Here is a 26997-nt window from a genome sequence, read left to right on the forward strand (position 1 = left end):
GCTTCCTGGGGGCTCTCCTGGCCAGAGGTGCAGAGGGACACATGGTAGCAAGTCCCTGCTGACTCAGATAGGGACATTTGTACAGTTTAGATGTGAGTTGGCCCCAGTTCCCCCTCTCTGGGGGGGGGGGCAGATCAAGATCATTAAGGACAAAACAGCCAAACCAGACACTGGGTTGTGAAAGATGGGCTTAGGGGTGTACCAGAATGAACACATAGGCAAGGGGAGCAGGGCAGGAAGTGGGGACAGTCTCTGTTGTGACTAGGATGGGGGCCAGACAGGGCCAGCAACATCTGCCCCAATCCTGCCCATATTGCTACTTGCAGCCACAGTGGCCCTAGTGATCACTCAGGCCCATAAGAGGCCAGGAGGCAGACTACAGGACAGTGGAGGTGCAGGACCCAGACTAAGCCCCAGCATAAACACCTTGGCAGGAGTTTCAAGCCCCATTTTCCCCTGCTCTGGACTTCTCGCAACAGCATCCTTTCCCTCTCCTATGGCCTCGCTCTTTTGCTGCTGCTTGCTAAGAAGCCAAAGCAGAACTGAGCCTGTCCTAGGGTAACTTGTGTGGCTGGTGGGACATGTCCCTGCACATGTGAGCGTGCAGGGTGAGAAGTGCTATTGGCAAAGCAATCACATATAACACACCTCTGGAGAACTAGGTTGGCTTTTACTCCTGGGATATCCCCCAGTTTTGAGGAGTGCTGTGAAGCAGGTAGGCTGGGTCACCAGACCACTGGGCAAAAGGGCTTCTAGCAGGCTTCTAGCCTGCCCAGTGCTTGTCTTGGGTCTCAGCCTCATCTTGTGTAGGAAACACAACCTCCCCACCAAACTCACCTGCACTACAAATGCACCAGTCAGCAGCTATGCCCAGCTCCTGGGAATCTGTTCTCCACAGAGATAGCAGGCACTGGCAGAGAGCTCTCTTGCAATCTTTCTTGTGTCCACTAGGAACCTGGTCAGAGGGAAAGGGGCTGCCAGGCTGCCTTGAGGGCAGCAGAAACCCTAATGCTTTTCTCCAGTTCTCCAGTTCAAGCATTGAGCCTAGGACCCAAAACCTAGGACTGTTCAGGCTGGAGAAGCATGAGCTATCATAGGGGAAAGTATCAGGAAAACCTGGAGATAAGAATTTCTGTTTACATGAGAGCAAGAAGCCACCCACCCAATCTTAAAATAATACAGCTGAAAAAGCTACAAAATTATTGTTAGCCTCTAGTCTTCTGGGAATGCTGCTGCAAGGTGCCAGGACCAACACCAGAAACAGTCTCAAGTGCCCAAACTCAAGGGAAAGAGTTTTGATCAGGTTAACATCCCATGCTGTGCAGGCCCTGTGCTAATACCTGTAACAGTGTTTGTCACCAAATAGAAACTTGGCATTCAAAACGGATCCAATCTTGTTTCATGTGGGCTGGTTGAATGTTTGGCTATTTCTTGAGTCCCGCTGAGTACCCAGCCTCAAGCTTTGCAAGACACTTGCCTTGCATATTATTTCCCTGTTGCCAGTACAGCTTGAATTTGTCATGGCCAGGCCCTTTCTCCTTCAGTGCTGTCCTGCAGAACTGCTGCCAACCTCCTCCCTACATCCACACTTAGAAACTGAGTAATCTCTTCATCTAATCTCAGAAAAACATGCAGGGCTCCTTCAAACAGGTTCTCCAGCTGTTTCACCACTCTGCTGACCCATGTGAGACCACATGAAGCAAGTCAAAGCCAGACTTTCCAGTGATGTGTTCAGGATGATCTGTTGGACAGCGGTTTCCAAGTCAGAAAGCTCCTGCCACATATGCTGGAGGGAAGTGGACCCAAGAGTCAGATGCAAGGAAGTCAGTGTATTAAAAAATCCCTGGCAGCCACAATTGGAGCCATCCCACATTCTTCCAGCAGGTAGGGACATGCACAGCCTCTTCCCTAAGGGAATCAGGGGAAATTCATTGCAAATGGGTGCCCAGCCAAGGAACCCTCCCATCAGAAGCAGTCATAGCCAAACAGATTAAAAACAAAAAAAATCCAGGTGAGAAGCCTGGAAAAGATTCACAGAAAGTGTATGAAGTGTCAAAAAAACCTAGGTAATTAAATTTTCCCATAAGAGTAGGCTGGGTCTGGAGGTGAATCAAGGCTGAAGGAAGGCACTCATTAATTTCTCTCTGAGTTGGGAGGGGGTAACTCACCTAGTGACATCCTGTCTCAGCTAGGCAGATACTGGGCTCTCTCCATGTGTCCCAAATCTACCCCTTCTCCAAGGGCTGCAGAACTGGTGTCAGGAGCAGGGCAGCTCATCTCTGCCTCGTGTTGGGGTGGAAGAGTAAAAGAAGCCCACAACCTTTTGGAAGGTTGTTTTTCTCTGAGCAGCACAGTCTCTACCAAGCTGAGCGGCTGCTCTATGTCCAGTTAGAGGGAAAGGGGTTGGAGGGAGCCAGGCCAGTTTCTTCCTCTTTCATTGTGCTGCTCCTGCATCACATCTGTTGGAGGAGTACATTTGCAGTGCACTCAGCCCTGTGCATTTCTAATTCAAACACGAACAGCAATAAAACCCTCCCAGCCTTCAGGCTGGTGTCCCTGGCCTTTCACATGCCAGCTCATCTCTTGGTAAAAGGGTTAAATAAATGTTAGACACAAGGGACAGGTGAAGTACCAGGCGAAGAGAGGGAGCTCAAGGGATGAGGAAAGCAAAGCAACCCAGCGCTGACTTCCCCCCAAAGCCTTGGAGGTGAATTGGGGATTTTCCATTTCATTAGCTTTACAAGGGTAATTCCCAGCATGCAGCATCATCCTCATGAACAGACCCATCCCGGGCTTTCTCTCACCCTTTCATATCCAAGACTCTGCATGGCTACTGCACTAGACAGGAAAGCCACGCTGTACTAGTATCTAACAAAGGTAACAGGCACCTGATATTAAATTGCCCACGGTGAAAAATGCAACTGATATACAGAAACAAGCAGTAATTTTTGTTTTTAAAGTTAGAAGCAGAATGGATGCCAAAACCCATAAAAGATGTGAATTTGAAAGTCCCTCCTGGTTCTCCCTTGCAAAGGAGCATTATGTGAACTGCCCTTGGTCCCCAGGAGAAGCAGTCAACCATTCATCCCTGCTGCCCACTCTGGAGCACGGTGGTGTTCCTGGGCTCTGAAGCTTTGGGAGAGGTGGGGATCAGAGGACTGTCCTATAGGCACAGAAATCAACTCAAGTATATTGAGCTCATTAGAAACATGCACACACGCAGGCAGGGGTTTATTAGTCCACATTTAACATACCAGAAAAAAAACCCAAAACAAACAACAGTAACAACAAAACCCCCAAAACAGAAAATCCCCCAAAATTGGGGTAGGTTCCCAGTTTTACCTGCTTGCAAACTAACAGTGCCGAGGATACTAAACGTGTCTGGTGCACTCTGACTGGAGTGCAGGGCAGGAGGTGAACATGCATTTGCTGCTGAGATTCCAGCCTCTCACATATAAAGGGGCTGTGTACCTTTAGCTGCAAGGCAACCAGGAGCCCTCAGCTGCCTCCGAGACACATCCAAGGTCAGAGCAGCTGCAGCAGTTTTAATGTGTGTAAGAGGGAGGCCGGCTCAGCAGATGCCAAGTACTGGCAGCACAGCCAGTCCTCCAGTTCAATGCTCCGCTCTGTGTCCACGGCCCTCTCTGCAAACTTCATCATGAGCAGGGCACGCTTCATGTCCACCCAGTTCTGAAGCACCTGGCGGAGGGTTTCCTCATGGCTGAGGGGCTGCTCCATGAGGTCTTTTCGGGGTCCCCAAAGCAGACACTGCAGCATCCGCTTGGCCTCGGTGATCCGCACACGCTTGATGGGGTCTGCTTCCAGTAGCAGGTGGGCCAGCTGCTGGAGTCCCCGGGAGTAGATGGACAGGCTGGGTAGAGCAGGGAGGTCCTCAGGGCTGTACTCCTGCTCCCTGAGGTGCACCTTCTCCTCAAAAGGGTTGGGCTGGTGCAGCAGTTCGTAGATGAGAATACCAGTCTGAAACTCATCAAATTTCTTGTACTGAGAAGCTGACACAATTTCTGGGGCCAGCCGGGCCTGACTCTTCTTCAATTTGGAGTCTCCAGTTCCAGTCTTCTGTTTAGCTTTCAAAAAATTGCTGATGATGAGGCGGGGTAAGTGTTTGTCATCTTTGGCTTTTACATAGCTCATGGGAGGCTTGCAGGGAACAAGCAGGAGGTTCTCCAGGCATAGGTCACGATGGATGATGCCATGCTCTTTGAGATGCTCCAGGCCATTGCAGAGCTGGAGGAGCAAGAAGCAAACGCGACGTTCATAGAGCTCAGGCTTGGCTTGGTGCAACATCACTGAGTCCCTCACAAAGTCGGCAGTGGTCTGGCTCGGCACCTCGCGGGTAATGACCACCACACAGTCATGCTCACTGGCAGTGCGGGACGGATAGAGGCCATCCCCAGGCATGCTTTTCCCCACATCTGAGGCCAGCAACATGCTGGAGGGGACAGAGGCCACGAAATGACCACAGTCCTGCTGGATGTTGAAGTGGACTGGCACAGCAGGGCTGCAGTACGAAGCAGCCACCTTTGACTCTTGGGTTTTACAAATCTGTGAGGAGAGACCAAAGGAAAAGTCTCATCAACCAGTGACAGAGACAGGGCAGAGACTGGAAGCTAAGAGGTGGGTTCCTACACTGTGATTTGCAGATGCTAAGACAACACGAGAAGCAAAATGCACATCAGTCCCTTAAGTACTTTAAACTATCTCCTGGCTTGAAGATTGTTCTCGTCCTGCAACACCCCAATGTTAGCAACCAGATGCCTGTGTCACATTTCTGAGCCTGCTTCCTTTGCCAGGCAGTGCCCAGTAATTACAGGAAAGGAGGATGGTAGCCCTCCCGTGAATAACTTCTAAAGGTTTTATTTCATTGCCAATAGAAGTAACACAGCTTTTACATCATGGATGTCATTGAGATAAACTACTGCAACCCAGAAGACATACTGCAGAGAGAAAAGCAAAGCCTATGGCAGAAGCATGCCACCTCCATCTCTGGAGATGGTAAACACCTGCCTGGATAAGGCCCCATGCAACGTGACATGTCTATGAGCATAGTGCTGTTTGGAGTGAGGGGTGGACAGAGACCTCCAGCACTTTCTTCCCATCTAATTCTTCTCTGGTCCTAAGCCCTGGAGCCACTTTCACATCCTCCTCAACCATTCCACTTCCTTGTGTCAACAACTATTCTCAACCCCATGACCAACAGCTAAGGGAAACCAGCAACAAGCTGCGCTCATCAACACAGGGGAAAAAAACCACCAAAGAGAAAATGGGTGCTAACAACAGGCCTAGAAATAAGTGAGAGTGCAGCAAACTCTAGGGGAAAAAAGCATTTTATAATCTAGATTTTTTTAAACCCACATGACTTCTATTTTCGTTTTGTTCTGTATTTTAGCTTTATGACTGCATTAGAGACTAAACAAACTCAAACCCAGGTTTATTAGAGGAGTATCCATTAGCTTATGGGACCTTCTGGCATTTCTATTATACACTTTTTTCCCCCTTTATTTAGTAATGTATTTATATCTCATCCACAGGAATCAGCAACAGGCTGAAACTCAGCATAAAAGGTTTCAAACCCTGGAGCATGCCACTGCCAGTCACAGCATGCGTGCAAAATTGGAGGAGAAATCAATTTTGCCTCCGAGTTAAAATATGCACAAGAATAGAGTGGAGCTGGATAAATGGGGGCTGCTTTTGTTCTCCTCTAGCAAGGGTTTGAATCTAGGCATTTGCAGGTAATTCACTCAGATGAGACAATACTGTGAAGACGAGGCATTTCAAATCCCTATTGTCCTCTCTTTTCTAAACAAAAATACCCTGCTGTGGCTGCATGCTTATTTTGTGGAAAGACAAGCTTTGGAGAGCTAGGCAAACTGCAGATTAACGAAGTGGGACGTCCCCAGGAGGATGCAGAGGATCCCCAAATGCAGAGCAGACCTTCCAGCCCTCTGGCGAACAAACCTGCTTGTTCCTCTCCGCAAAGGAAAGACGTGTAAGGCATAGGAAAAGGGGAGAAACTCCTGGCAAGAGAGGAGTCTCTGGAAGAATAACTGCAGCCAAATGAATACAGGGAGATCTTCCCCATCCAGCCATTCTTCGTGACTTTGGCTGCACCAGAGCCATCCTCCATGCTGAAAGTTCCAAATAGGAGCCTGGGGCTGGCTCAGTCATGCATCTCTAAGTGGAGAGAGAAGCCAAGGCATGGAGCATATCTTGGCTTAATTCCTCTAAAGCCATTTCACATAACCCTGGCTTTTTCAAATCATTTTATACATAGCCATGTCTGCCTTTGCACAGCTCAGACTCTGGCTCCTGCTCCTCAGCAGGCTCCTTGGCTTGGGATCCTCTGCCCATTTTGAACTCTCCAAGTCTGATTTTGTCATAGGTCTGTGATCTCTTTCTTGTCAAAAAATCTATACCAGAAGCCAGGAGGGGCAGCTAGGAATCATCCAGTTGCAATGTTTCACAATTATTCATTCCCTATTTTGGCTACCAAAAGGATGGTGGCACTCGGGAATATTGCAGGAACTGTATCCCTGCACATGGCTAAACACATACAAAACATCACTATGCTGGCACAGAGTATGGCCTCGTTGGAGTGGTTTTGGCTTTGTTAAGATGCTCTGCAGTGTACCAAGGGCACAGAGTAAGCCTACATCACAGGCAGGGACACAAGGGCAGTCCTGCAAAGAGTTTGAAATGTGCTGTTTCTGCCTTAGCAAGAACTCATGCACTACAGCCATAGAGCTGAGCCACTGAACTCCACCTAACGTGGCAGGCAAAAGCAGAGGTATGCACGTGCCACAGGAACCACAGATTGAAAAGGCACACAACAGTTCACTATGCAGTTCTGAGGCTTCAGAAGGAAAGTTGCAATGGATTTAGGTATAACATACAAGAAAAGCTGCAGCTTGGAGTGCTGGACTAGGGGTTTTGGTACAAGATCTCATCTAACTCCACTCTGGTTACCTACAGCCCCCCTGTTGGGGTGACTATACTGTTGGGGTGACAGCTTTAAAGCTGTCACTTAACTAAAACATCCCCTTAGGGTTCATAATGATGGAAACAATTCAGCAGAGATTTTTTTTTCTTTTTTTTCCTTCCTTAATCCATCTCCGACTGCTTTTTGGGGAATTACTATAGGTTTTGAAAAGAAGCTGAAGAATAAGCAGCAATGAGATGTCCCTAGTGTTGAGTCAGAATGGAAATTAAAATCTCTGTATTCAAGTAGTAACATGGATCAAGAATAAAAAAAATCTGCAGGATGTCCATAGAACAGGTTGGATAAGCTTATTTATCCCGGTTTCAAAGAGCTGAACTATTGCACCTCAAGTTTCCATTTCAAACATGTATTCCTTAGAGTTACAGGAAAATATTTCAGACCTGACCTTAAACAGCATGTCTGGGTCAGCCCTGCATTGTTTAATTGGCATCTGCAATATCTCATCGCCTGCAGTTTCAGGATCATATAAGCACTCACATGGTTTCTGGGTCAGACCTTCCACTTAAAAGGCAGGCAGAAGCAAAAAACGCTGTCTTTTGAACAGCCTTTCATCAGCTTGTGTCATCAGAGGCAAATGCCTCTGAGTTTAGAACAGAGTATTTGCACAAAGATGTTTTTAGAGAGAAACTGGTTGGGTTTCAGGTCCTTTTAGCAATAAGCATCTGACTGGCATTTGTTACAATGAAACCTACTTTTCCAAATTAACCTTTGCCAGTGGTAGGGGAAAAGTGGCAATGTTGGAAGTGGTTTTGCTTGCCAAACTTCACCTGTGAGAAATGCAAGCAGAGAAAACAGGCCATTGTGTGCCGATGGTGCTTTTCAAAGGTGTACTGCAAAGTCTGCTTCTCACTCTTTCACTCAAATCCATACACCAAAAAGGGGGAAAAATAAGCTTGCAGGTTCAGTCCCAGCTCAGCTACTATGGACTTCCATTCAGCCTTGGACCCTGCAGCTCTCTGCCTTATCCTCCCAGACCAGACGATGGAGGTAAGCCTGGATACCTCCTGGGTGTGCACTTACCTTCACAGCGTAGGTAGTAGAAGGGTCCTTGGAACAAGTGGCACAGTAATATATTGCATCCCCTGAATCACAACAGGGCTTGTTGCACGTCAGCTTGAAGAGTGACCAGTTGTTCTCACTGAAGTGCAGCTCGTTCTTCTGCTCCCGCATGAAGCAATCCTCACATTTGGCAACCAGGCGGCGCAAGGACTCAGCGTACAGGGCCCCCAGCTTGGTGTACACCCCCTCCTTGCTGTCAATGTTGCTCAGGAGGTTGTGGAGGCTGGAGGCCGATGACACCTGGCTGGACACACTGAGCTGCGAGGAGGAAAGGGACTGGAGGTTTCTGCTGGGGACACAAGCCCCTGTGCTCTTACCACCGGCTGAGCCCCAATAGCTGTTTCCTTTGGAGCCTTTCTCCAGGGACTCGGAGGAGGAGAAGGCGCCGGGGCGGCCCCCCAGGCTGGCTGGGTGGATGAAGGGAGGCTCTTCTCGGAGGCAGACATTGCTCTCGGAGTGGCTGACATTCAGCCTGGGGCTGGCAGCACCGGCTGCTTTGCCTGAAGATGCCTGTCCCCCAAAAAAGCCATCTGGAGAGGACACCGTTCTGATCACTGTCTTCTTCTGGGGCAGAGGGGGCGGGCAGCTGGGGGCAGAGGAGGGACCATCCTCACTGGAGACGGGAAGGAAAGGGACAGGAGGAAACACCTGGCTCTCAGCTGGAGGGGGCGAGTGGTTCAGCTCAGACGAATGCCCTAGGAGACAGCAACACACAAGAAGACGCCGTGAGCAGCTCTTGCAGGCAGGAAGCACAGGTCCTTCTCCATATCCCTGACATCCCCAGGGCCCTGGCTGGAAACACAGCAGCAAGCCAGGTTACATCTGAACCCAGTGCCCAGTCCTCAACTATTCACAACTGCAAAGTTTCACTGAAGGGGTTAGAGATTTAATCCAGCTTAATACAGCAGGTTTGCAAAGCAGGCTGCAACCAGCCATCTAGAAATGCACTTACCCACCCCCGAAACCACTCCCCTATGAACTGCATATACAGTAGTAAAAAGGTAGTAGAGGGTAAATATTTAAGCTGTGATGTCATCCACAGGGAGGTAGGAATGAAGCACTCTACACAAGGACAACCTTTTAAACACAGCCTGTTTCACCTGGGAGCTGCCACCCAGTGCTTCAGCAGCACGGCATGATAAGGACAGAGTGACTCATGCTACACAGCTCCAGCCCTCTGGCTGTTCCAGGGCAGCCCAAGAAGTATATTGAACCTTTCTCCCTGCTTCACACAGGGTAAGGATCACTGAGCAAGGTGTGGGATTTTGGCAATTTCCATCCTCCTGAAAAAATCTGGCCTCCGCCCCTGCCTGTCTCCCAGCTTATTGCCAGACCTCCTTGCTCAGAGGGCAGGCTGGCCCCACTACATAACAATAAACCCCAAGCAGCTCCACATGCCATCTGCACATGGATTGGGTTGGGATGGTTGGCTCATTTTGAGCAGCAGTAGCAGCTGCTTTCCTGCCTGGGCCAGACTGGAGACAGGTAATACAATCACATGCCACGGAAAAAGTGGGACATTAAAAAAAGGGGAAAAAAGTGATTTGACATAGAAATAAAGAGCAGTAATTTCAGGTCATGGAGACAGAATACATGAGGAGCGGAGGGGAAATTAAAAGAAGAGATACAATAATTTAAGAGACTTTTTCTATGCCACTTCAATGACAAGTGGGACTATTGATAAACTTGAGCTCTCCTAACAACTTGCATGCAAGTGTAGACCTTGAAAGGTGCATGATGGGGTTTAGCTCCAAGCAAGCTTAGCAGATTTCTTTCTTTAAATCCAGCTTCTAAAGCTATAGAGTGGTAAAAAACCATCCTTCCTCCTCACAAAGCTGCTGGTAAGGATTCAGCTGCCAGGAGGCACTTCCCCACAGTGGCTTTCTGGCTGCTCCACAGGAACGCCCTGGGGCAGTTTCACGTCAGTCTGAAGCAGGCACTTGTCTCCCTCACAACCCAAGTGACTCACCAACAATCACACACAACCTCCAAGTGCAGGGGCTCAGATTCCTGAGTTTACAGCCTGTTCTGGGGTGTCACTTGCAGGGTCAAAGCCATACCAGCTGTGTCACAGCAGGAAGCCCTGTTAGCTGCTCACCACCTGAGACCACATGAGGTAAGGGCATGTCCCCTAGTTCTCCGCTACCAGAGTGGATGCTGGCATGATCTGGCCCTGTCCCTCCTCACCAGAGTTTGGTAGCACAATGTCAGTTTTCATTTTTCCCCTCCACTGCCAAGGGTGCCTGTATGGCACTGCCAAGGCACCTCCTGTAATGCACCCCATCACAGCAACATCATTGAGAGATATCTCAGGAATGAGCAGCACTGATTTTGGCTTCTGTAGAAGATGAGTTTCCCATGCAAGGCAGTTTCAGCCCCCCATTTCTGACAATACGCTCAGAAACAGCTCTGTAGGAAATGTGAATCAGCACATCTCTTTTGCCCCAGTTCTTGGATGCTGAACTCTGACTCCCGTTGGACCCTTGCCCCAGGTGTCTGCCTACATTGCAAACCCAGCTGCCCAGCAAGCGACTGCTCTCCAGTTTCAGCTGAGAAGCATGTGGCCCAACAGTTGAGATGCACGCCTCAAGCTTTAATAAGAACCCAGACATCTGCATCACACCGTAACAGGTCCACAGGAAAGATTCCCTCCATTAAAACCCTGTAAAAAGCCGCAGGCAGGGATCATTCAGCATGGCACCTCTTTCCACTTCTATTCAAGGGGCTTTGACAGAGCATGCAGCCAAGAAAAATTCTTCAGCAAGCAGCCCAGAGCAGCTCAACAGAGGCATCTCTGCCAGGACATGCAGCTGAATCCCTGTTTCATGAGACAAGATTTACTTGTAAGAGTTTTAGGGAACAAACATCAGCACTGGAATCTTTCGCAACCAGTCCACATGCCAAGCCCACAGATGCCAAACTGCCCTTAACTTTTTTTTTTTATGTGCTGCTGGGCTCTGCCCCAAGCAGAGAGTAATGAATTAAACCCTTTCACAACATTCCTAACAGTGCTCTGCACCTTCAGCATGGAGTCCTTCTGCATGGCAAGGGCTTAAAAGGTCCCCTCCACTTCATATTTTAACATCTGACAACATAGCCAATTAATTTGAGCTCACCTCAGTGATTGACTGCATAGCTTCATGCTTGCATCAGCAAAAAAATTGCATTTGAGTATTCATTTAAAAACTCATCTTTCCCGTGATGGGTTTAAACAGTTGCTTCTGTTAGCGGAGGCAGAAAAATCCTCTTGTCCCCATCATTTTTGACAGCAAAACGCTTCTGTGCCCAGCAAGTAAAGATCCAACACATGTGAGTTTTTCTTACCCCTGTACAATTTCCTGGCATGGTTTTACTCTCAGACTCCAAGTTAGTGGTGGAAAAATGGAGTTTCCAGAGCTCTGGCTCTTAATTTTATTGCTGCACATTGTTGCTCTTGGAAAGACAGAACTTCCACTACACGAAGGTTGCTTTTGCTAAGGAAATACTTTCTGAGCTGCTGAACATGTTAGTGCATGTCTAAATTACGCACTGATGAAAAAAGTGACTTCATAGTAAGTATTTTTTAATCTCAGTTAAACGAGTGCAGGCAGATTTTTTCCCCTTCAAGAAATAACTGGGAACACAATGAACGGGAGAGATCACCTCTAGTACAAGACTCCTTCTGGTACTCCTCAAAGCTGTGGAGGACTTTCTATGGCAGTACTGCTTGTGCTCTTGTGAAATGTATGAAGCATAAGCAGGACAAGGACAATCACTTTTAGATGGAGGTTTTATCCAGACAAGAGGAGAGCTACAAGGTGAAAGGTGAAGGGTTGTCGGGGGAACTAGGGGATCAGACCCTCATGATCCCCACTCTGAGGATGCTGCCCTAGCAGTGGGCCTCAGGTACAAAGCTACCTCTCCCATACCCAGTGGTCACTTACTCCCATCACTCCCGGTCTGTGTGTCGGAGTCAAGGCTGTCGCTGGAGCCAGCTGTGAAGCTGACGTGGACGCTCTGGAAAGGTGGGCTGAGGCTCTCAGCAGAGCTGTTGCTGACCCTCTCCAACTCAGCGTTACTTGGGTTCATTTTCAGAGTGTGCCTAGAGAGAGCAAAAGAGAACAGTCAGGAGAAAGATGGCAAAAGATACCCTGCATGCACTTGTGCATGGAGACTCAAGCTGAGAGCAGTGTTAGCTTGGCCTCTGCCTATCCACACACTGTGCAGCTTTTTAACATGCCAGAGCACCTCATTCCTGTGCATTTTTCTTCTTCCTCCAGCACCTGTGGAATTGTATCCCACTGACTCTGGGCAGGTTATAGGCTTACAGTCCCCATGCCAGCCTCCTAGAACAAACTGGCTGCGCTTGACCAGAAAAGGGAAGCCAATAAGCCAAGAGCATTCAGCCCCAGCTTGCACCTCCTTTGCCTAGCACGTGTGTGGTCCTTGAACACATCGCATTTTGGCCACTGTCACTGGGAAGTGGGGAGCCACTAGTATTTGCCTTCAATAAAGTTCTCATGAGAAGGGAGTAGCATCACTCCTCCCATTTTACAGAAGGCAGGTCGAAGCTGGGTGTCTGAGCCCAATTCCTTCATGACGGAGGGACAAGTAGAAGAGTCATCCATCCCTGGCCGCTGTCGTCTCAAACAGTGCATCACAGTAATAACTGGCACCTTAACAAAAGAAGAAGCAATTCTGCAGAAAACATGAGTCTGCCAAAATCAGAACCTACCATGCAGTTTTTAATGTAAGACCTACAGTTTTCCATGCAGCTTCCACCTTAAAAAAAATAAATAAGCCAAACATAAACTGGGCTTATAACCTGCCAGGTCATAGTTTAAGTGATAAGTTCAGGCAAGCAGGACTTTTTGCCAAGATAAAACCATTTCCCCTGCATTTTGTTCATTTTTTCTGCATTGATAAACAACAGAAACTGTTGAAATAGGCAGCAGAGCAGACCATAAACACTCCTAGCTTTGGTACTGTTCAGACTCTGTCAGCCAGCAAACAAAGGTTATCGGTACACATTTTTTTAAGTAAAACTGCCAATCCACTGATAAAATTCAACACATTGATTAAGAACATAAAGGGGTTAGTGGCAGACTGGGACAGAAGTAAAAGGATTTCCACCAGCTATCTTGCTGGAAGGTATCCCGCCTTTCCTAATCAGACGGCTGAGTAGCTGCTGAGAAAGACAAACAAAAGACATGCACAACGACTTTCTTGTGGCACCCTGTTCACATGCATGGGATCCCTCCTCGTCCAAAACCCCCTAGCACAGCAGATGCTATGAGAGATTTTCATTTAAAGATTGAGAAATGTTTTGTTCCCAATCCAGACAAAGCACTTACTCTCGTGTCCACACCACCACATGGAGAGCAGAGTGTATGAGAAGCCCGGAAGAAACTTCTGCCAGACTTCCTCATTTGCCTGAGCAGCCTTGGTCTAAAAATACTCAGAGGCTGATGAAAATAAGGCTCTAAAAACCACTTCAGGTATAACCCCAGCAGAGACACTGGTCTTGCACCGGTGATGAATTTACCACGGCAAGCCTCTTGGGGATGATTTACAAAACTTCACAATGTATCACATAAGACACAGTTTAAAAAACGAGAGGGAAGGAGAGAGAAAGAGAAAGGTTGAGGATTTTAGGTCTGTTACAATTAATGCTGTTGAAAGCAACCAACTGCACTTAAATACTTTTTTTTTTTCTTTTACTATAACGTTATAAGTTTATCCTATAATTTCCTCACACGTTTAATTTTAGTAATTTGGGTGGAAAAAACACAAGGGCGCACACCCATGCGGGTGCACTGTCTGACCTGGTAAGAATCAAAGACGCATTTGAATCCATAAGAGAAGAAGATTTTACAAGAGAGCTGGTCTCGATCTGCACAGATGTTTTCTAACACAATCCTCCCCCCAGACCCGCAGAAAAGTTGGTGCATTTCTGTTCCTTTCCCATCACTAAACACAAATTCACAGAGCTGCCTTACCATTCCCGCACTCAGAGAGAGATGGGACTTTGCTCGGCGCGGACCAAGGTCCACCGCACACAGCCACACCTATTCCTCCAAGCAACCTGGGTGCAACGCGGCGTCTGCCAGACCCGTGCTGGCTGCTGCCTTTGCTGGGCTCAATGTCGCGGTGAAATCAGTCACACAGCAAGCCCTGTTTCCTCTCCCTACCGCCGTGACTTATGTAAAATGCAGTTCCTGAATAGGCGCACCGAAATAGAAATTGTTTGCCGCTTAAACGACATCCTGCTCTTGTTTCAGATGTTACAGCCTGGCCAGCTAATACCTCCTGGAAATACCTCTGCTTTACATCTCCCTCTTTTCCTAGGAGCTGCTTGAAGCCCGGGCTGCAGCCTTCACAGATCAAAACACCGCCCACTATACCGAAGAATTACTGAAAACACTTGCTAGGGTCAAACTCTCCCATTTCAGTAAAATTCCAACCCAAGAGCTGATCAGCTCATCACTGTGGCAGCCTGTGAGATCCTGATTTACAGCTAACCTGAACTTCCCCTGTTTTGCTAGTGTTCCTTCCACCACATGTGAGTGCAAGGTCAGAGGTGTCTGTTCTCCATCTTGCCCTTTTTACCAAAAGATATTGGAAATAAAGAGTATCAACCCATGTTAAATCTGAAGAAAACATTAGGATTTCCATCCCCTCCACCCCTGTCACTGCCTTACAAACATCTGTGGGCTACACTCCCCTTCAGAAAGATGTAACAGTGGTTAATTTATATCCATTTCAGAAATGCCTGCTCAGCAACTTCAAGAGCAGCACCAGAGCCTTCTTCATGCTTCTGTGCATAAAGAACAGGTCACAAGAGTCAGTCTTCCCAATCTAATAACCTCAAAACAAACAATTTCACAGATTTCCATCTCTCCAAATTATTCTGGTGGCTTTAAATACACTTCAATTACTCAACGCCCTCCATGCAATACACTGGCATATTCAGGCAACTTTTCCCGTTCACTACTCCCCAGTTTTCCCATCATAAACAATTTCATCCAGCTGATTTTCCACATGACTTTCCACAGTCCTGCCTAAAACAAGTCAAGATTGAAAAGAGCAATCTTGTAAAAAACCAAACCAAACCAAAAATCCCTAAACCCCAGAGTCTGGAGTTCTATAGTATTAAGAAGGGATCCGGCTCATTTCCCATGTCCCCAGTGCATCTCTGGCTAGGGCATGCTTTGTCTTTCCCACAACTCACATTCAAGCAGTAGCCATGTGTTAAATCTCACATTTCTTCACAAATCTTCACAAACCTGATGTTGTTGCAGGACTCCAGCATCACCAGCTGCATGCCTTGCACTTCTCAGAGTGGAGATGGGCACCAAAGCATGGCTGCCCTAACCACAGCAGACACACATGCCTTGGGATATTGCCCCAGGAACCTCTGGACTCTAGACATACCTTCAGCTTGAATTTCCTGCCTGAGATTTGACATGCAGATCTGGTTGCCTTCCACAAGTGGAAGGGGCAGGAGGTTTTGAGAGTGGGAGAAGGCCACTCAGGCATAAGAGCTGCAAGGCTCCCACTTGCTCCTTTCCAGCAGCCATCACACATGCAGCCTGTTGGCGGCATTGGAAGATGCCGCGAGGCATGTCTCTCTCGAAGCAGAGACCTGATCACAAGGAGTGCTGGCTCTGCACTCCCATCACAGGAGTCTCCCAGCCTTTCTGTGCTGGCAGGAGCGGGTCACCCCTTCTCAGCACAGACAAGAGGACTTGCACAGATAACACAGATGCTGAGCTTTATAAATCATGTGACTGTGTAACAGAGAGAGGAGAGCAGAGAACACACACAGATCACCACAAACCAATCTGCAGTCCAGGAGATGTTTGGTGATAATGTCAAGAAGACATTCCCTCCCAGAATAAAATAATGGAACTAATGCACAGAAGAAGAAAAGCCAGACTGCATTACAGCATCAAACATAACATATGGCTGGGCATAATTATTACACAAGAGGAAGCACCATTGTACCATGTGCTTGTCTATCATGAAATATGAATAATTATATCTTCCTCCTCTCTCCATTGTTGTTTCTTCCAGCATCTTTCCCTGGAAGCAGAGGGAAATTAAAACCCAGCATACAGGAGCTTACAACATTTGAAGCTTAGATTTGTACTTATCCTTCTGCTACCAGCTGGCAAACGTGGAGAAACCAAAACTGAGGTAAGGGAAAGACAGGATTTTGAAACACTCCTAGCTCTGTTTAGAGGGGTACACCACTTCTCCCTGTACCAAAGCAGTTTTATGTAGAGCAGGTTAAGTTGAAACTAGGATTTGGAGCCTGGAGATGCATAGGAAATTTCAGATGGGGTGCAGAATTAAGATGGTAAATGGGTCAAAATTTAAATCACTGCATACTCTGATGTGGTGAAGAAGATAACAAATCTCATTTCAATTTCCAACTCTGCACTTTTTAAAGTAGTGAGACAGGAAACACACAGAAGAGTGAACAACATTCATTTTAAAAGAAACAAACTCTCCTAAAAGATTGGCTGATAAATCACAACCTTTTAAAGATGATTCACTGGCAGAAGTAGCATGAGAAATTCCTGATTAGTTTCAGACAAAAACCACCAGGGGAATCCAAAAGGTGTATCCCCTCTCTGTCCTGGAGCATAATTCTCTCTCCTGCTTGAGCCATACTCTCCCTTCTTATTTTTATTTACTTATGTAATTATTAATTGTGTACTTAAATCGCTGCCATCCAGAGTTTCTTATTTATTGATTATAATTTGTTACATTAATAATAATAAATCTTGCTTGTCCTAGGTCAAACAGTAAGTACCTGCTGTCATCCGTCATCACAGAGAAAAGGATCAAAATCTTGCGACTTCCAACTGCATTTGTAATTGCCACAGCGGCTCCATGATGCCAGTATGCTTTTGTCACTGGGCTACACTCTGAGCTTCAAAGAGAAACAGGTGCCTCAGGAATGGCAAGAAAAGAGAAATACTCTGCCTCGGGTACAGTGCTGCTCTGCCATAGACTGATTGCTGGCAAGGGACACACAGCACAGTCCCACCAGCTAGCACTGCCTCCTCAGTGAGGAACAAACCTGGCTCTATTCCTGGCGATCCAGTTCCCAACACCTGTCTCTTTTCCTGGTGATCCAATTCCCAACACTGTAACATTCTTGTGTTCTGTTCCCTCTGGCAATAAGCAATGGCAGCAGCACTGTAACATGCAATCTTGGCACACCGCAAGCTCTTTTGTCCTGGCTGCTTTCAGCAATGACAGGTGTTGGGAAGTGCTGTGCTACACACCTTTGTTACCCCAAGCAAGTGCATTCAGCAAATTTCAGAAGCTCTCTGCAGCACTGCCTTTTGAAGGTGGTGTTAATTACGATGAAAACAGTTCAAGAGGCAACAGCTCGAGATGCAAAGCAGCATCACCGTTTTCTTTCTTTAAGAGCCACATGAAATAAATTAACCATCAAGGTTTTTCAGGCTAGAAGAAACTACAATAATCATTTAGCCTGATCCTCTGCATAAGAGAGACATAAATTTCAGCAAAGATTCATTCCTTGTGCCAAGAAACTGAAGGCCACGCTAGAGCATTTCACACCAAAGAACCTTTAAATCTTCATTGAACATACACGTCCTGGGGATCCTAGTTTCCCTAGTGAGCCCTTTCTTTAGCCAACTACCTTCCCAGCTTTTGGAAAAGGACCAGCCACCATCTTCCCTTTCCAATCTCTTCCCTCTTGTAATTAAAACTCATTTGCCATTGTGTTTCAGAGCAAGCAAACATTAAATATCTATAATCTTTCATACAAGAGGATTGTATGAAGAAACAGTTGCAAGAGATCCAGAATAGCTTTACACAGGATGAAACAGGCATAAATTCATTATTTTCCTTTTCTGTGCCAACTTTTAAACCCCTCTAAAATTGCTCCTTCTGCCATCCTCAGAGACAGCTTACTCCAAAACCAGAGTTTCCTCAGTGTCTGGCAGGAATTTACCCTGTAAAAACTTTTTTCCCTATTAATTGTTAGAGCCAAGATGAACAAAACAAAATCTACAGACTTGTTTTTTCTTTCTCTGCTTTATAACTAGTTCAAACACACATGCAAGTTTTCTTTAAAGTAAGTAATTAAATTTAAATAGGAAATTCAGACAGACTTCATTTTCCAGCATGAAATCAAATATCTTGCTGCAGCTTGAGATCTAGAATGAAAAAGGATGGTTACACACCCTTCCTGCAGCTGAGATGAACCCTGATTTGCTAAGCCCCCAGCCCAAAGCCTGTGCCGCAACCAGATCTATGCTGGCTTTAGCTCTATCCATCCACCAAAGAAGTCTCTGCAGCTGTGCCACCAGGGAACATCTCGTGCTGAGGCGCTCAGTCTCTGTGAGGTACTATGGAAGCACAACAGAAGGACCAGTGGTTCTTCCACTAGGGACAAACACCTGTCCACAGATTGACCGGCACTAGGAGAGTATGGAGTCACCTTTGTGACTCTCCTTCCTCAGGCATTTGGCTGCAACCTGGAAGGAAGGGAGGAGATGTTCCTCCAGCACCAGGTCAGAGCCATGTCATAGCCCAAAGCTGCAAGCAAGGACTGCCCCAGGTAACACAATCCTGCCACGGTGACTTTACCAGCTGTGCACGCAGCTATCCCTCCCACCGCCGTGGGTCCTGCGTTGACACGCTCAGAGAACCCACGCTGGAGACGAAAACAAGAGCACACTCGAAGCAAGCAAACAAAGCAACCATCCAGGTTTGCCCAGCTTGCGAAACCTGCCTCTGATCAGATCACTCCTCAGGGCTGAGAAGCCGCTGAGCTGGGGCTTGGTAGCCAGAGGGAGGGATATGCTTTTGTAAGTAAAGCGCCCCATGGCTCAGCCAAAGGCATCAAGGCCCTTAGGCAGCAAATACCTGTAGCACAACATGCCCTACAGCCACAGGGGGTAACCAGCACCTACCTCAACCACCTGGCAGGGGTTTTGACTCTGCCAGAGATCCTAGTCACAGATGTCACATGTTCCCCAACCTCAGTCTCCCTGCCTGCTTTGACACAGGCTTTCTAGCATACAGATGCTTTCAGGATGACTCAAAAGCAACTGTTACAATTGGCACAGCCTGATCACACCAGGAGCAGGAAATAGCCTCTCCAAGGAGCAGAAAATGCTCCACGCCCCTCAGGATGGATTGTCATAACACCACAAGGAGGGCAACAGCAGGGCATGCTCCCAGCTTGGAGCAAAGCTGGTCCAAGTTACCCCGCCAAGGAGACACCCTGACACAGCAAGGAGCCCCCTGCCTCCTCCCAGCACTCATGAAGGCAGAAAGGAGATTCCAAGCACTGCCAGGGAAGCATCCCTGCCCCCAGTACAGACAAAGGGCTCTACATGATTGCTCCTCCATAAGCAGGAGCTCCCAGCACGGCGAGTGGAAGATACTGCTATTTGAGTGCCCTCACCCTTCTGGCCTGCACGGTCACCTCTGTCTGCTCTGCAGGGAAAGGAATCAGGTTCTAGAGGACTTTCAGAAGGCAACTCGGTGTTTCCTAAATGATCACTGCTCAACAGCATCTTATCTTCTCCACTGGGGCTCAAGAACACCTCATGTGGCAAATACAACACAGGCTGCTAGGAGACACCAAGTGGCATCTGTGTGCTCACTTGCTTGCAGACCTTTCCTTTCCTCTGACTCCAGCCAGCATGCAGCACCATAGCAGGAAGCCCAGCATTAAGAACTAAAGCCATTTGTTCATCTCTTCCCTTTCCTTAAGAAAACTCACTTGTCCACCCATTAGTCAATTTAAAACACTAGTTCCCTGGGCTAGCCAACCCCAAAACACACGGAAAATTCACAGTCTCAACCTGGAGATTATGATATCTACACAGAAGCATGACCACAGACTCCAAGAGTAAGTTCTCCTCCAAACACCTATCCCTTCTCCTGATTTTTAAATCAAGAAGCCAGAGTCAAATCCATTGTGCAATGCACAATTTCGGGTAGCAAAATTGACACACACAATAAAGCAAATACAGGATATCTGCAGAAGGTGAAAGTATCCCTCTCCAGTATGCTCAGACAACCTAATTCATGGACAGCAAATAAAATTTTCTTCCCCCATTACATCTTTTTTTCCCTCCCTTTTTTTTTTTTGTGATACACACAGCTGCAGATACTGAATGCACACAAAGTATTATAAGCCTCATTCACATTTGTTTTCTGGGGCCTACTGTTGCCCTGCCAGCAAACCTGACTTCCAGGAGAGTGGTGAGCAGAAGGCTGCCTGAAGACAGGTGGCTCCCACACAGAATAAGTCCATGTTGGGCAAGCTCCAATTACCTGCTTGCAGGCAAGGAGCCCTCTCTGTGAAATTGCAGCTTCCAGAGTTCACCTCAAAAGCAAAAAGACATTACAGCCAAACTAAAAATGTGGCTTTTGGAGGCCCTGGTTATTAGCATTAAGATAAGTTGCCCAGTTCCACCTACACAAGGAGACTGCAACACCACATTTTCTATCCTATTTGACATGAGGGAGCTGCGCCACGACAGAATGAAGCTGACCTGGGAAACACCAGCCCTCCCAGGCACATATCTTGTTTTCACTTGAATATTGGGACTCAAGGCCATACCTTGCAGCCCTGAAGGGCTTTTACAAGTGCACATGACATTCAAACCAAGACTTGCAAAGATCAGACAGCTCTTCAGAGTAAAAAGACATATAGCATTTCAGCTGTGCAGTCACCTCCCATGCTCCTGAAAACCCATCTTCAAACAGAAAGGGAAGAAAAAAAGAACAGGAAGCACCTCCTAGTCAATGAACCCTTTCAGCAAACCCCCCAATTGCAAATGGTTAATAAGACCACCACACACACACTCACGGGGGCTGTACCTGGACTGCTTTTTTGGCGGCGGCGGCGGTGGTGCAAACTCCATACCATTACTCTTGTCTTTAGGGAAATCAAAGGAGAAAGAAGATGATTTGGTGATCCCAGCCTGGCTCTCCAGCATCAGGCCATCATCCACAAGGTCAGTACCAGCTTTTCCATTCTCAGCTCCTACTGCCCATGGGTGAGTTAAGAGCTCCTGCTCCTCTTCCTGCTCCTCCTCCTCCTCTATTCGGCACTGCTTGGTCCATGTTGGGGTGTAGTATTTCTGCCTCCTGTCACAGGATGAGCCTGCCAGGCCTCTGTTGGACTCTTCCACAGAGACCCCATTCACATGGGTGCACGGAGAAGGGGATGCCCCAAAGGCACCTGTACCAGTGCAGCTCCTCGGCAGCAGCTGAACACCAGCCCCATCATGGCTGTTGTCATCACCAAACCTTGCCACATGGGAGCTCACTGGCAGCACACAGTTCCCCCCACTTCCTGGCTGGCTGTTTTTGGACATCTTTGGGGGAATGGCTGGACTGTCACTAAGTGAGGTCTTGGCAGGAGCTCCCAGATGAAATCTTGGACTGTTTTCACTTCCAGATGCTTGAAAAATCTGTCCAGGCTCAATGGCAGGTGACGACGTCCCAAAATCGGGGTGGGAAGTGGGGCTGATACACGGCCACTGAACTCCTACTGCTGAGTCGGGGCTGCTGAGGAATATTGTCTTGTGATCATCCTCAGTGTGCGCTGTCATTACAGTTATCTTTGCTGCCACCTGGCCAGTGGAGTCCTGATATTCCTTCTCAGCCCCCAAAGCCCAGCCACCATCCCTCCATGACCCATCAGCTTGCTCCTTCACAGTGCCGTGGGCCAGCTTCTCTGCTTTTGCCTGCCCACTGACAGCCTTCAGCTGTGCCTTCCTCCTCTTGGTGCTCTCGGCATAGATTGGATCACCGCAGGCTGGCTCAGTGAGGCGAGGGCGCTGCGGCTCCACCAGAGCCTGTTGAGGGGTGCCCGAACCCTCAGTCTGAGGACCTCCAGTGACAGAGGGCTCCACAGGGAGAGGCGAGCCCTCATCCTCCCGGGACAAAGCAAAGGCAGTTGCCCTGCTGCTCCCTGTGCTCTCAGGGAGGGCGGTAGGCTCAGTGTGGAGAGACAGCTTTTTCCTCTCTGAACACAGGGCATAGGGGAGAGGATCACCATGGTCTTTTGTGATACAGAAGGCCACATTCACAGCTCTGCGCTCCTCTTCGCTGAACTTGACTGCCCGACCACTTGGCCTAGGAATCTCGGGAGCATCCCGCTGCTTCCATCTGCAGGGAGCGTGACTCTCCTTCTCGCAGCGTGCAGCCTTCCCCTCTGTGCAACACGACTCCCATGAGACGGGGTGCTCTCTGTGGCAGTTTGTGATTGAACAGTACTCGCCCCCTTCGCTTTCAAAGCCAGAGGAGATGCGACCACAGTCACCCTCTGAAAGGAGCACGGCTCCTTCTCTGGCTTGGGAAGAAGGGTTTCTGCTGGAATTAGTGGTGCTTCTGTCCCCCAGTGCAGATGGATTAGGGCAGGGGGCCCGATGAGGCAGGGCAAACTTGTCTTTGGCTCTGTCCTCCTGCTTGCCCACCTCACCCACAAGTACCAGGCTGTGGATGGAAACATTTTTCTCCACTCGACTTTCCAGGCTGCGCAGACCCACCATGGAGTAGCTAGGAGGACAGCAAGACAAGCAGTCACTGGGCAGGTTGTGAAGGAAGGGCTTTCTCACACCACCGTTGCCAAAATTGTCAAGGCAGATCCGCTCTGCATCTCCTGATTTCAGAAGGAGCTGCTTGCCAGAAACCACGCCCCAGCTGACCTGCACAGATCAAAGAGACAAGTGCACTGTCAGGATGTGCATATGCAAAATGAAAGAGAAATAAAATAAAGAAACCAACACAAAACTAAAACTGCAAAAACTGAAGTCCACCTCCACTGAACAGTCCTCTGGCATTCACCATCCATTTTGCTGTGCTCATCCCACCAATAACTTCCACAAACATTTCCTACTAATATTACACTTGTCATATTTCTTGGACCATTTGCAATCCCTGCATTTCTAACAATGGCAATGCAGTGGAATAAGGCATTCTTCTTTCTCTTTCCGTGGGTTTGCTGCCAGAAATGTGTCCAACCTGTCATCCTGTCTGTGAATCACCGTGCAATTAAAGATTCAGAGAGGGAAGGAGTATTTGCACCTCTCTCTGCTTATTTTCATTTCACTTCACACTGCTCCAGAGTTTGTGACTCTGGAACACAGACACAGATTATCACAGGTTATCCTTGGCTATGCTCAGCAGTAGGGAGTGAGGAGCAGGCAGGGTATCTGAAATCTCTTCATCAGAGGGAGATCTATCCTGATTGCCAAGGGAGAAGCAGGAGAGGCAAAGTAACACATGCCTATGAAGCGACCCCCATTCCAGGATGGCCAAACCTGCTCCCACAGCACAAAACTCAGCCTGAGGCCAAATCTGCATGTACAGATCAAACCCCATCGATGATGGCAGCTTGCACTCTTGTGCCCTTTACCCCTAAAACAGAAGAAAGGAATAGCAACAGGAGGCTAAGGAAAGAGCCGGTGAGCCCTGACTCTCCTCTGGGGCAAGAGGAGATAGGAGTACACCTATGCCACAGGCAGAGGGACAGCAGACCATGCTTCACTCTGCATGGCTGGGGCAGTGCTGGTATCAGCTGGTCAGGGCGAGGAGTGCACCACCCACTTGATTGCAACTCAAACCACAGGGCTTGCCAGTCTGCAAGCAGGGAGCAGTGCTACACCCAGAGGGCATTACTGCTCTGGCAAAGGTTGGGAGCCCAAGGAGTAGGAAGGTGGGGCACTTCCTTCCTCACCCACAAAGACCATGGATCCAGGTAGCACTGACTGCAACCAGGCGAGACATCTTTTCCGTAAATCTTCCCAGGAAAATAACTTTAACCCGCATCCTCATTTAAAATCCGGAAATTCCTAAAGAAACAATGTAATTTTAAGCACCTTTGCACATGACTTGTGAGCAAAAGCTCATTCAGCTTCATCCAAAGATACTTTGAGAAGGCAATATACGGCTTAAAAACCTGAGTCAAGACCAGAAGGAAAAACAAAGAGAAGGAAACGGTTTTAACAGCTATTCCTAGCACTCCTGAGAAAAGGTAAGTAACGGGAAGTCATGCTTTGACTGGATTAATCATTACCTGTGACAGATCTGCATTCATATTCACATCCGCCCACGCGTCAGAAACATCCGAGTTTATCATCGTTGGCTTCACAGCAATTGTTGGCTTTGAGAAAGGGGAAGTATTTACACCTTCGTCGTCAAACGCGAGGCTCTCAGGCTTGGTCCTAACTCCATTCGGGAGCACGCCACAAGCTCCCGTGTCTGGGGTTGTTTGCAGCCGATGGGAACTCTTTGGGTTGAAGCAGTTTTTGCAGGAGCCTGGCTTCCAAACGTGTTCCACAAAGTCACTGCACGCAGACATCTTCAAATCCTCGTGGGTCAGACTGAGAGCCCACTGCGTCTTCTGCACTGTCCTCTGCTGCTCATTTTGCATTTGCTCCCAAGCCACTCAAAGTTCACCTGGTTATCTGGAAAAGCACAACACTGTTTGATCAGTTTGACTGTAGTCCCAAGTGGGAAGATTTTTAATAGGACAGGTGATAATTAATCTTACTCTGCCTTCATCACAAAGGTGTATTGTTTACAAGACTTTTTTCACAGCTTAGCTAAAGCCCACACAATCACTTGAAAAGCCTCAACTTCTAAGCATAGCTCTGTAATGGAGAAGACATCAAGCAAGCAGCATTCCTATGTGATTTAATTCCCTGTTTAATGAGCATGTATAACCAGCCTCATGCAAGGTTTAGATCAAGGGTAAAGAAAAGGAGTCTTGGAAATAGCTGTTCACAGCCACACAAGCAGAGCAAGGCAGGAAAAATTCCTTCTCCAAAGTGGCATCCTCTCTGGAAAATAAAAAGGCCTAGAGGACCAGCATCAGCAACTGTGTAACCAAGGGGACACAGCAACAACCTTCCTTCACCCAAAAGCGCCACTGTGATTACTGCCATGGTACACAAAGGCTTCTCTCCCACCCAGTGCAACAGAGAAAGGCAATCAGCGGGGCTGGGGCTGGCACTGATTTGAGCAAGTGTCTGGCAGAAAGCTCTTATCTGGTTTGCCAAGAGCCACAAATAACAGTGTCAGCTTGCTGAAATGATTCATTGTCTTCAAGGGGAGAAACGTTTTGCTCTTGGATTACTTACAGACAAGGATTCCTTCCCATCTTCCTTCCCCAGGAGGAAATGCCCCAGGAACAAGACATTCCTTCCTGCATTCCTCTGCCCCCCCCTCCCCTTCTGGCCAGGTCTGATTGCACTCAGCCAATAGCTACCTGGAACTAACAACTTTGGAGATACTTCAGAGGAGGACTCCCACAAAGCTCAATGGATTAGGGAAGAGAAGATCAGAGAATGCAACTTGATGAGAAAAATTGCAGCCAGCTGCTATGGATGTCAGGGCACACAACGTGCCCCCACGTGGCTCCACAGAGTCCTTACTCACCTAACCAACTTTAGGTCATCATCTCCTGGCCAGCTGACCCCCAGGCAAACCGAGGCTCCTTCCTCAAGGATCTACAAGTGAACAAGCACTTCTGTACCCCAATCCAAAGGCACATGAGCAAAATTTACCAGCCTGATCCTTCAGCATTTCCTCCACACAGGTATACTGGAACCCCAGAAGAGCTATGGACACCTTTGCAGTTGCATGCACCCCTAAACCAGCTTGCACTTCAGTAAAAACTCTTGCCTCTGGTCTCAGAGATGCCCTGGCCAGCCTCTTCAACAGCCATTGCACTGTATGGCATAAAGAAAGACAACTAATAAGAGCCTAGGTGGGACAAAGAGAAGGGGGGGAGAGCCACTGACCCACATGCATCACCTGAATTCAAATGCCACCTTTAAGAAGGGTGTCTTTGATCAGGTAAAGCATTAGTCTCTGCAGACTCCTTCTGTCTGGCAGGCCAATAAATTAGGATCTGTTTCTTGAAAAAGCTGAAAAAAGACGAATATCAGTAGGATTCACAAGTCAGATTGCAGTATGTCTCTCTCTTTTTAGGGAAGAGACTATTTTAGACAGCTTTTTCCATGGACTTCACAGAGTCTGAATTAATCAAAGGACAGCAAATCACTCTCAAGCATATTCCAACACTTTCAACGAGATTAACAATATTTGCAGGGAAAACATCTTTAAAAAAATATTCTATTCTTTGCATCCTTTTAGATCGAGCACTGAGTGTCCGGCATCACCCAAAGTTGAACAAGTGTCCTGATGAGACAGAAAAAAAGAAAAATCAAAGGGAGGGAAGCAGCACCGGAGCCACGAAAAACTCTTCACTTCTGATTTAATATTCGGCGCTGCCAACTTAAAACCCGGGGGTTCCCTCTCTGCAGCCCGACCAGCCGTCATTTCTCGCTGCCCATACCCCGGGCAGGCGGCCCGGTGTCCTCGTACCGGCTCCGCACCCGCACCAAGCCACGCGGCGCCGCGTGGGGAAAGCCCTCGGGATCTGCCGGGAGAAGGGGATCGAAAGCCAGGACCTGGGGCTGCCTCCGGGCAAGCCGAAAGCCGGGACCTGGGTCTGAGGCATCCCCGGAAGCCCCCGCGCCTCTCGGGAACACCGGGCAAGCACCGATTATAGCGCTACCTGTTCTCTAGGACAAGGGATGCCAGGCTGCGCACGACGATGTCTTCGGCGCAAAACCCCTCGAACCCCCCAGCCTCAAGCAGCTCTTCTGCCAGACGTTCCTCCGCGCCTGACCCACCGGGATCCGGAAAGTTTATCGGGCAGGCCCTGCAGGGGCTCCCCGCGTGCGGATCGAGACCGAAGCGCGCCCCGGCCGCTGCAGCCCCCTGCCCCCCGTCTCCCGCCGCATGCCTCCTGTGCACCGGCACAGCCCGCCGCCCCGCCCGTAGTGCCGGCGCCAGGAATCCCCTCCCAGCCCGTCTTTGTCCCGGGAGGCGGAGCCCCGCCTCGGCGCATCGTGCGG

General features: G+C 48.4%; 1 protein-coding gene and 1 long non-coding RNA gene across 3 annotated transcripts; one reads left to right on the top strand and one right to left on the bottom strand.

Annotated features, from left to right (window-relative positions):
* Nucleotides 1–3201: 3201 nt before the first annotated feature.
* Nucleotides 3202–25643, bottom strand: PRAG1 (PEAK1 related, kinase-activating pseudokinase 1). The gene is made up of 6 exons (XM_029961341.1): nucleotides 25511–25643; nucleotides 24147–24537; nucleotides 20942–22776; nucleotides 12001–12158; nucleotides 8039–8772; nucleotides 3202–4563 (listed from the first exon to the last, which is right to left on the bottom strand). Exons 2-6 carry the CDS (start codon nucleotides 24501–24503, stop codon nucleotides 3526–3528), a joined length of 4122 nt encoding a protein of 1373 aa, XP_029817201.1. The 5' UTR covers nucleotides 24504–24537; nucleotides 25511–25643; the 3' UTR covers nucleotides 3202–3525.
* On the top strand, nucleotides 18511–26287 carry LOC108641229. Of its 2 annotated transcripts, none has more exons than XR_001921858.1 (3): nucleotides 18511–18662; nucleotides 21006–21078; nucleotides 26231–26287. It is a non-coding gene; the product is annotated as an uncharacterized LOC108641229 (long non-coding RNA). The 2 variants fall into 2 exon arrangements; XR_001921867.2 differs by lacking the exon at nucleotides 26231–26287 and adding an exon at nucleotides 22603–22764.
* The last annotated feature ends 710 nt before the right edge of the window (nucleotides 26288–26997 follow it).

Source organism: Manacus vitellinus, unplaced genomic scaffold (assembly GCF_001715985.3).
Source record: "Manacus vitellinus isolate BGI_N305 unplaced genomic scaffold, ASM171598v3 scaffold_0_pilon, whole genome shotgun sequence".
NCBI classification, from domain to species: Eukaryota; Metazoa; Chordata; class Aves; order Passeriformes; family Pipridae; genus Manacus; species Manacus vitellinus.